Source organism: Henckelia pumila, chromosome 3 (assembly GCF_033568475.1).
Source record: "Henckelia pumila isolate YLH828 chromosome 3, ASM3356847v2, whole genome shotgun sequence".
In the NCBI taxonomy this organism is placed as follows: domain Eukaryota; kingdom Viridiplantae; phylum Streptophyta; class Magnoliopsida; order Lamiales; family Gesneriaceae; genus Henckelia; species Henckelia pumila.
The window spans coordinates 179,467,044-179,476,593 of record NC_133122.1 but is presented as its reverse complement, the minus strand read 5'-3'; the positions used below and the strand labels follow the sequence as shown (position 1 = coordinate 179,476,593).

General features: G+C 33.2%; 1 protein-coding gene across 2 annotated transcripts; it reads left to right on the top strand.

Annotated features, from left to right (window-relative positions):
• The first annotated feature begins 2,522 nt into the window (after nucleotides 1–2,522).
• On the top strand, nucleotides 2,523–7,055 carry LOC140887624 (reticulon-like protein B8). Of its 2 annotated transcripts, XM_073295008.1 has the most exons (7): nucleotides 2,523–2,694; nucleotides 2,749–2,811; nucleotides 4,645–4,834; nucleotides 4,914–5,094; nucleotides 5,313–5,454; nucleotides 6,196–6,265; nucleotides 6,697–7,055. In XM_073295008.1, the coding sequence occupies exons 3-7, from the start codon at nucleotides 4,651–4,653 to the stop codon at nucleotides 6,864–6,866; spliced, it is 747 nt and encodes a 248-aa protein (XP_073151109.1). In that variant the 5' UTR covers nucleotides 2,523–2,694; nucleotides 2,749–2,811; nucleotides 4,645–4,650; the 3' UTR covers nucleotides 6,867–7,055. The 2 variants fall into 2 exon arrangements, with proteins under 2 accessions (XP_073151109.1, XP_073151108.1); XM_073295007.1 differs by lacking the exon at nucleotides 2,749–2,811 and having other exon boundaries at nucleotides 2,526–2,730.
• The last annotated feature ends 2,495 nt before the right edge of the window (nucleotides 7,056–9,550 follow it).

Below are 9,550 nucleotides of genomic sequence, written 5' to 3'. Positions count from 1 at the left end.
TTGGTGCAATTGGTTGAACTGACAAGGAAAGACTCCTGACAAAATTATAAGCTAATGAAGACATGAATGAACCGATCCCGTACCTGAATAGAGTGATTCTAAAATCATGTATGTATATGACTGCACAGTTGAGGATATATTAAAAAATTTGATAGGTATTACTCATATAAAAATGTGCAAATTCTTTTCGAGAACTTATCACGTGTGAACTCCAAAAGTTAAGCGTACTTGACTTTGGGCAATTCTGGGATGGGTGAACCACTGAGAAATTTCTTTGGGTGCGTGTGCGCAGAGTCATCAATTTGAGTTGGGCACGTCGGGTCAGCCCTGCCACACAATTTAAGTGGGTTGTGTTCAACCCAATTAAAGACCGGCCAAACCGTGCCGGTCACGGGCCTAGGTTTGCCCCTGGGCTTGGATAAATTTTTTCTTAAAAAACAAATTTTACATGAGAGTTTTATGGTGATATATGTATTTTTTTAAATGAAAATTGTGATTTTTGTGTATTAATTACTTTATATAGAATGTACACGTGTGAAATCAATAATTAAATTTTTTATTGATATGATTTTATTAATATTTATGAAATAAAATTTATAATTAATGATAATGATTTTTATTTTTAATTGGTGTGAGCCAACTGCGGGCCGAACCGTCTAATCCGCAACCCACCTTGGGTTGGAGATTTTCAGCCTGTCAAGATGTTGGACCGGCCCAGCCCCTGTCCCGCCAAATAACAAGTTTTTGGCAGGTCGATCCATCCCGCCATGTGTTGGCCGGTCTGACAGCTCTACGTGTGAGTGATGTCATAAGCATGTTGGTATGAGTGACCATCTGAGAAGATTATCGAGGTACATGTGAACGAGGACATAAACACGCTGTAAAGGTCCGTCTTGATATAGTGGAGATAGTCATTGACTCCCGGACATTACAATAATAATGTTAATAACGATTTATGAAAAATCAATTCACAAAAAATTCACGACGTCGCTCTTTTTAACAGTTGAAAAACATAATACTATTAAAAAATTATATTTGATATTAATCTGATAAAGAATAGTGAGAACTGAATATATAAAAATGACACAAAACTTAAAACAAATGTTATTACAAATGCATGCACTTAATGTAATTTATATGTTCAATTACATTAATTCAAATTGAATTTTAAAAATAAATTGAAAGAACTTCACATTTAATTACGTATTTACTTCCTCTATGTTTTCAAACATATAAGGCTGCATGGGAATGTATTACTAGTGATAAATATATAATTATATAACAAATATTTTTGATATTTTTGGCTGAAACTTAAAAAATATGGCAAAAGCTCTGCTTATATATATATATATATATATATATATATGTGTGTGTGTGTGCATGTATGTATGTATATACATCACAATTATCATTATAGTAACATAAATTATGAAATTGAGTGAACTAAAATTCACTTTATAGAAAATAATACAAAACAGTCAAGTAGATTTGAAAAATACTCTGTCCAAAGGAAAATTTCATCCTAATTGTAGAGGCACGCAGGTTGCCACAAATCCCTTGTGCTTATGTTTTCCTTGTTACCAGTAAATATGAATTTATTGAACTTGAACACATACTTTTCATTTTTTTTTCCCTTAAAAATTGATGTGATTGTTTGTTATTAAGTTTTTGAAAAAAATATTATTTAAAAATACCATAATTAGGAAAAATATCTTTGGACTGTACGTGTTAGTACTTAGTACCACTTGCTCCTCATGTTCAAAATATGTGTTTATAATGCTTTCAACACATGCCCTATCATACGGACAAAACCAAAAAAATATCAAATGGGCTAACCAATCAAAACAAAATGTTTTTTTTGTAAATGAACAAATTCATTACTTCAATAGGTGGTGAAGTACAATTTTTTTTATAATCAAGAAAGAAATCCAGTACAATTGTTCCAAACAACAAAATTAAAAGTAAGTAATGACCATAAACAAATCTTTAATTTAGGTAATTACTTACGCAACCATGGCTTGAATCGCACAACATATCTTACAATATAATCGCTAGTGTTTGGGGAAGTTCACCCCAACACGACTATGTGACAACTATTCGCCCATAAGAATCTCCAATAATAGCTCTTACGGTATGGTTTCGTTTGGTATCAAAAGCCAAGTCAAATTTTTTTTTTTTAAAAAAAGTTTTTTTCGTGAATAGGGTGTTTGAATGATCAAATAAGTGCTTAAAAAAATATTTTTTAAAGTCAAAATTAAAGCTTTTTCAAAAGCAAAAAATTATAGCTTAAAAAAACACTTTTTTAAAAAAATATCTACAAAATCCAAACGAACTTTAAATCTTCTAATGTTTATCTTCAAACCCAAACCCGAGTCAACATCCCATCTATATTGCCCCAATTTAAAATTAGTTGACACTGATAAAAAAAAATTTAATCCCCTATTTTGGTTGAAGATAATAATAATAATAATTGGAAACATTACCGACACATATCTGATCACCTTTTGGAAAAATATACTTTATGCAAAAAGTTTGGTATAACACAGTGGACTCGTGGTCTATCTTGTTGTAGCCTGATTCTCATTTGCTTGAGAAACTACTACACATTGATAAAAAGCCGGGTAGGTGAACGGGTGATTGTTACCTTGATTCAGTTCTTGAGTGAATTTGGCACAATAATTCTGAAGATACAAGGAATCTCTCTTTCAGCAAAGCTAGTTCCGAACTTTGGTATCTCCTTCTATCTTAACGAATCTGGGTAGTTCTTTCTATTTAAGTATTCAATTTTCACGTTGGCCTTTAGCGATATAGGTAAAGTTGCGATTTTGAAGTTGTTTTTGCAATTTTCTTGATGTATCTGTAGTTCTTGCGGATTTTTGGTTGCTTTAAGCGACGTTCTTGGTTCTGGGTTCGTCTGTGTTTCCTGTTTCTAAGTACTGAAATGTCAACAATACCTTTGTTTTTGCTGCCTTGAGGAATATCTGTTAGATGGGGTATTTGTTTTCGTGATGGTAGTTTGAATTTGTGTGGTTTTTCTTTTCACTGTTTCACTCTATGCTGTCGCATGTAACTTGTGTGCGGGGTTGCTGGTAAATGCTATGTTTTTCTATTCAATCAATGATCTGGGGACGGAGAAATCATTTTTTTACATTTCCCCTAATTGGTTTGTGTAGTTTATATTTCTTGCCCTTGCGTTTAACATCCTCTTTTATTTTCAGTTGTCGTTTTTACATATAAAATTGGTGCAATGTACATAAATTGCTTCGATTAAACATCTTAGCTTCTATACATCTTGTGGTTCTAGTTTTACTGCACTCATGCTATCCTTGCATAAAATATAAAGTATATTTGAGCACCCTTGAAATTTGATTTTTAATCTTATTTTAGATTCGCATGCTTTCAAAATTTCACGATCTAAAATTTTTCGTGAGGCCACTCTGAACTCCGATGACTTAGTGCAAAAGAAAGAGGAACAATATGTAAATGACCAGCACAATAATAGCGTCGTGTTTGATTTTCAAACAGCTAGTTCATGGAATTTCTCTTGCCTTCTAGTATTATTTATTCACTTTGGCAGATCCACTGTGTGGTGAGCTATGACGGGCCACTCTATTAAAGTTTTTGAACTTTTGAGCTTTAATTTCCCCCCTCCTAAAAAATTGTGGTTCTGCCATGATCCATGCTGATACGATGGCTAATTCGAGGTAGCTAGCCTCCTCAAGAAGGAAGATCGAGAGAAGAGAAGAGAAGAACATGAATTCAGAGAGAAATTTCATTATCTTTTCAATTCAATATCCATCAATACAATTTTATTTCTCTTTTATACCATCAAGTAGTTACACTTCTACGGTAACCGCCACTAACTATGATAACTAACTAATTATTATAAGGTCTTCGCGTCACATGCCCACTGTGTTCTGAGTTTTTAAGGGATGTGTTCATGGATTTGGTTCGTGCCTGTAATTTGAAACTAACGTGAAGTCAAGTTTAAATGGGTGCTGAATGCTTATATGTTTGTTCAGTCATCATCTTTTATTTAAATGCATGTTTAAATTTACTACATTTTGTTAAAAATGATCTGACTATTTTAATGCCAGTCAGTATGATAGCCTATTGATGCAGTTTAACCTTTACAACGTTTTCTCAAAACAAGATGATAGCACGTGTTTATCTGTTTTTAAGGTGATGTAACTGGATATGAATCTTGAAATCATCTTATGTGAGCCAGAAGATATTTTTTATTAAAAGAGTTTTCTGGATTGTAAATAAGCTTGTCTTTCAAATAACCTCAATTTTAATTGTTACTGAATAATTTGATTTTCAGGTTATCACCATGATTCATCTGTATTCTGTACTAGATAAGTATGTGTTGGAACAATTAGTTGGTCAATATCCTAGTAATAGTTCTCCTAGAGGGTCCTGAAGCTACAAACTGTGTAATCCGCTGATCACAAGGTTTTTTGTTAGAGATTTGACTATCTAAATCCTTAACTCGTTTAATTTGGACTTTATCTTCGAAATTTATGTCATATTCTCGCCTTCTCTTGTGAAAACAAAAGTTAAGATACATGTGCCATTTAGATAGAACATTGAGTTTTGGTTTGAAGTTTTGAACTATTGTCTTCTGGTTATGTTTTACATTAGAAGAAGATGCCTGAGGGAATTACAGCCGAGTGTCTTATGGAAAACATCATGGAAAAAATTTCCGACAATCTTCCAAAGCAAAAAAACGCTTCATTTTTCGAGGACGATAAATCAAACTCCATGTCAACTCAGTTCAATAGACTGTTTGGGCGTCAAAAACCAGTTCACCATCTTCTAGGAGGCGGAAAATGTAGGATTTCTTTACATGTCTTATCATTTTTATTGGTCAAGTCAACATGTTGTGTAACTTCTGTAATTTTGGTGTCCAGCTGCGGATGTGCTATTGTGGAGGGACAAGAAGATCTCTGCTAGTTGTTTGACTGGTGCTACAGTTGTTTGGGTGCTTTTTGAATGGTTAAATTACAATTTTCTTACTCTTTTAAGCCTCGCAATTGCCATTGGCATGGTTGCTCAGTTTGCATGGAAAACTGCATCAGGCATGTTAAACAGGTAATGCTGCTGTATAAACTTGAACTCAAAAAATTTTGGGTAGGTGGAGGGGGTGACATCATATTTTTATGTATATATAAATAATGCATAAAATATATAAATCTGAGAAAAATTAAAGGGAGGGGGCGATGGGCGACCTCCCTTTCTCTTTCATTTTGCCACTGTTCTTTGTACGACAATGTGCTGAATTTCTCTAATTGTCATAACTCTGATGGCAGATCTCCTTCCGAAGTTCCTCATCTAGTTCTGCCTGAGCACGTTTTTATTAATATTGGCAAGTTGGTAGGAGTTGAAGTGAATCGCGGGTTGAATTTCTTGCAGGATGTTGCCTGTGGAGGAAATGTGAAGCAACTTTTAGGGGTATAAATCTCACCTGTGGACTAGTTTTTACTGTTTTGTTTTTGTCATACTCTACTTCTGTCTATTGGATAGTACTTACTGATTGAACATGATTATATATATCCTGAATGTATCGGTTTTTCTTCCTTAATTCTTTACACAAAAGCTTCCACTACAAAAAAAAGAAGAAAAACTCATTTTTTTGTCATGTTATCTCACCTGCCTTGCTCGGAAAATAATTTGTGATCACCATATCTTTTTTCCATTCTTAGCCTTGTGACTGAGAGGGTCAAATTCTTCTTTATATAGCCTTTCTCAATTCACATGTTTGTGGCATACCTTTTTGATAGAAACCTAGTGTTGACAAATACGAACAACATCAACTTCTTGTTCTATTTACCTGAAGTGGCCACCATCTTGGTTTACACATTAAACGGTTATTGTTTTATTATGTTCAAGTGCATATCCATATGATTTTTTTTTTCACCTATAGAGAGTGATTATATTGAACATCAAGAGACAGTTAATAATAAAAATTCCAGACCTTCAGGTTGTTTGCTGTTTCTTTAAGCCCTTGGACCAAATTGCATAATTGTTTCTCTGTGCTCTCTAATTTTTATTGTTTAAAATAAGGGGCCAAAAAAAAATAAAAAAATCAAGTGAGTTAATGAACTGGAGATCTGATCACCTCCCACATACTAGTTCTACTTTTCCCAGCGATCAATTTCGAGTACGTAAATGATATCCTGATGTTACTTGCAGGTTGTTTTGAGCTTGTGGGCTGTTGCTATTATTGGAAGCTGGTGCAACCTTCTTACTGTGGTTTATATCGGTGAGGGATCACACCATGATGATATTTACTTATAGTTACCGTATTCAGTTACCTGCATGCATTTTAACAATTCCTTGGTATGTTTAGTTTGTGTTTGTGTAACTTGCATTTGTCCTGATCATGTTAGTGTTTGAAAATTATTCGTTCATCGATATTTGATACGGTTGTGTAATTGTGTATTCGGAAGAGTTGATAGTTTGCCATTATCTTGGGTTAAGTGTGGCCGGTACAATTTAGTTCTCCAGTAAATTTGAGTTCTCCTTGTTGATTCTGCTGTTGAAATGAGGTTGAAATTTTTTATCAGTGTCATTTAAGAAATGTTTTCAGCGATAATTAAATATGGAGTTTCTGAATGATGAAAGTTATGTTTTTTCCTTCTCTTCTTTGTTAACTCATGTATCTTGATTTTTGGAATTTGTCTTGATCCAAAGGTTTTGTCGCTGCCCACACATTACCAGTACTGTATGAAAGGTACGAAAACGAAGTCGATGGCTTTGTGAGCAATGCCCTGGACCAATTTCAGCATAATTACCGAAAGCTGGATGCTCGCGTCCTCAGCCGAATCCCTACAGGCAAGTTCAGGGGAAAGAAGTTCGAGTAGAAGTTGGAGAGGTATGCCCTTTGAAAATTCGACATATATCACAAATGAAGCGGACTGTTATTGTGATATGTGGTTTAGTATATGTGGTTGGAAGCTATGTAATTTACTTTATGTCATTTCTTTTTCGGCTTCTGTGCAAAAACTTGGAGCTTGTTTGCATCTAATGAGAACCTAGAAATTCTATTACTATCCGCAAACGATGCAAGAACACATCTGTAAAACATAACAAAAAATTATATTTAAAATTTAGAAATATAAGAATGCTAAAATTATAATTCGCAAGTTCAGTAACATCTATTATATGTAACTAGTGTATGGACGCAGGAACGTAGCCAGAAAAAAATTTAACCCGGAGCTGGCTGTTTCGGTAAAAAGTTCAAATAATATAAATTAAATATTTTTAAAATAAAATATAATAAAAAAAACTAACGTATAATTAAAGAATACTTGCAAAACATTTATAATGGTAAAAATATAAGCTGTTAAAATATGATGTTTCAAATGAACTGACTCATAAAATTTTTTGGTGATTGTAAAAGATATAAGTTTCACATATATAACATACTAAATTCTCCTCTTCAATATCAATATTTTTACAATATACTAAAAAAATGATGTTTTAAGTAATATAGATTAGATCATATATACCATGAAAAAAAAATCACATGTGAACGACTCAAAAAAATCTAATCAGTTATAATAAAAAAATGAGAAATTTTTTTGTAAAAAAAAAAAAAGAATGAAGAAATTAAAATGCAAAAATATTTTATTTCAAATGAAAAAAATGCAAAAATGAAATAAAAAATTATATAAACTAAATCATTTAAAAAATATATATATCAGCAAATCTGATCACAATTATTTTCTAGAAACCCATGGTTTTACACATCAATTAATTTAAGCGGTTAAAAAACAAAATCTAATTTAAAGAAACACAAAAGTCCAGATAAAAATTGAACGTTCGGAGTGAGTGAGAAAAAATTTGAATGGAAAAAATAAATGAAGAAGAAGAATGCGTTTCATATGCTTAATTCACTTTTTTTTGAAAAATAATTTTATAAATCAATTAGCGCAGATCCCACAAATATATTTCAGAAAAATAAGCTTTACCAAGTCTACACAAATATGTTTTAGAAAATAAATTGAACTAAGTATTGGGCTAACCAAAAAATTTAAGATGGGCTAATATTACAATTTTAAACTTAAATAATTAAATATACAATATAACTAATAATTTTTTATTTTTTAGCATGGGTTGGAGCACATCCCAGCCTTTGGAGTGGCTCCGTTCATGTATGGACGCACACGTTACGTGCTTGTACAGTTTTTTTTATAATTAATTTTATTTATATTCAAATAATAATGATATTATATATGTAAAAATTATCGAAAAACTGTAATTTGAAATATCGAAATATGAAAAACAAAAAACATAAACAAATCATATAAGGGTAATTATGACACAAAAGATGGTGTCATCTTTTCTATAATCCACGGATTACTTGTATCTTATTATTATTTTATATATTACTAGCTACACACACGCACTGTAGTGACCCAGCATGGAATCACATACTAACTGATAACTAATAGCATGCATTAAACTTAATAAAGCAAAAATGTTTAACAGAGTAAAACGTGTGGAAACATAATCCATAATTTACATATCAGCTTAGTAAAACAAATCAAGACTTAATACTGTAGTGATACAACCATATCGAAAAGCTTAAAAGTAAACATTATACAGCTATATCGAATCCCGCTGTATAAAATATCCCATGTAGGCTCCTGCTCCCTAGTCCTCCCTCGAACTACCAGCTCCGTCCATCCTGCGACCTGCCACGTGGAATGGGGTGTCCAAGATAATAACTAGGACGTGAGCGCTAACGTCCAGTACATAAACATGAGTAAACATATGTATATAATGCATGCAATATGATGACTGATAAAGAGTCATCTGAAAAGTCATGCTCAGTACCGGTGCCACATGAGTGCTGCCACCGCACGGATCAACCTCTGGGTGCAACCACACTCGTCTAGTACACAAGAGTAGTCAGACATACATGTCCCCGCCGTCGCGGTACTCTCAGTGACATACTATCGAGTATAGAGCTGAGCGACTCTATAATCAGGTATATCAAGGTATATGCTCAACGTGTATGTGCACATGATATATGAGTATAGAAAACGGTAAAACATACATCATGCCACATAATAATGTCAAATAAATGCAACATATAAACATGTATACTCGTTGGCAATCTCAGTCAATGTGTGCGTACATCTAGGCTAGTTCAAGTATAGTAGGTCATAGGTTCCAAACCTATATTCAAAGTTCATCGTATCACTACACAAATTCTATAAGTCTTAACTAAGCTAATAAGTACTCCCAAAACTTCAATAGATTCCCGGACCATACCTTCGTTCGTAGTAAGCCCTTTGGAGTCGCTTGTCCTGAATGACTATAACCATACCTTGGTTATTTCAGAACTTCTTATAATAACCGATAGGGCCCTCAAGTGTATAACCCACACTATAAAACTGATCGAAGAAGGAACTCATGAATTAGTAATCAAAAATGAATCTGAAGACCCCTATTTATAGGAAAAAATCCGCCAGAGATCGGAACCTCTGTTCTCGAGATCGGAGCTTCCAATCCGTGCATGTGTGACACGTGGCGATCG

Excerpts from the sequence above, each read along its gene's own strand:
- LOC140887624 (XM_073295008.1), top strand. The coding sequence starts at position 4,651 with ATGCCTGAGGGAATTACAGCCGAGTGTCTTATGGAAAACATCATGGAA. Across the intron at positions 5,095-5,312 it reads GCATCAGGCATGTTAAACAG|ATCTCCTTCCGAAGTTCCTC; the intron begins GTAATGCTGCTG and ends CTCTGATGGCAG. Across the intron at positions 5,455-6,195 it reads ATGTGAAGCAACTTTTAGGG|GTTGTTTTGAGCTTGTGGGC; the intron begins GTATAAATCTCA and ends TGTTACTTGCAG.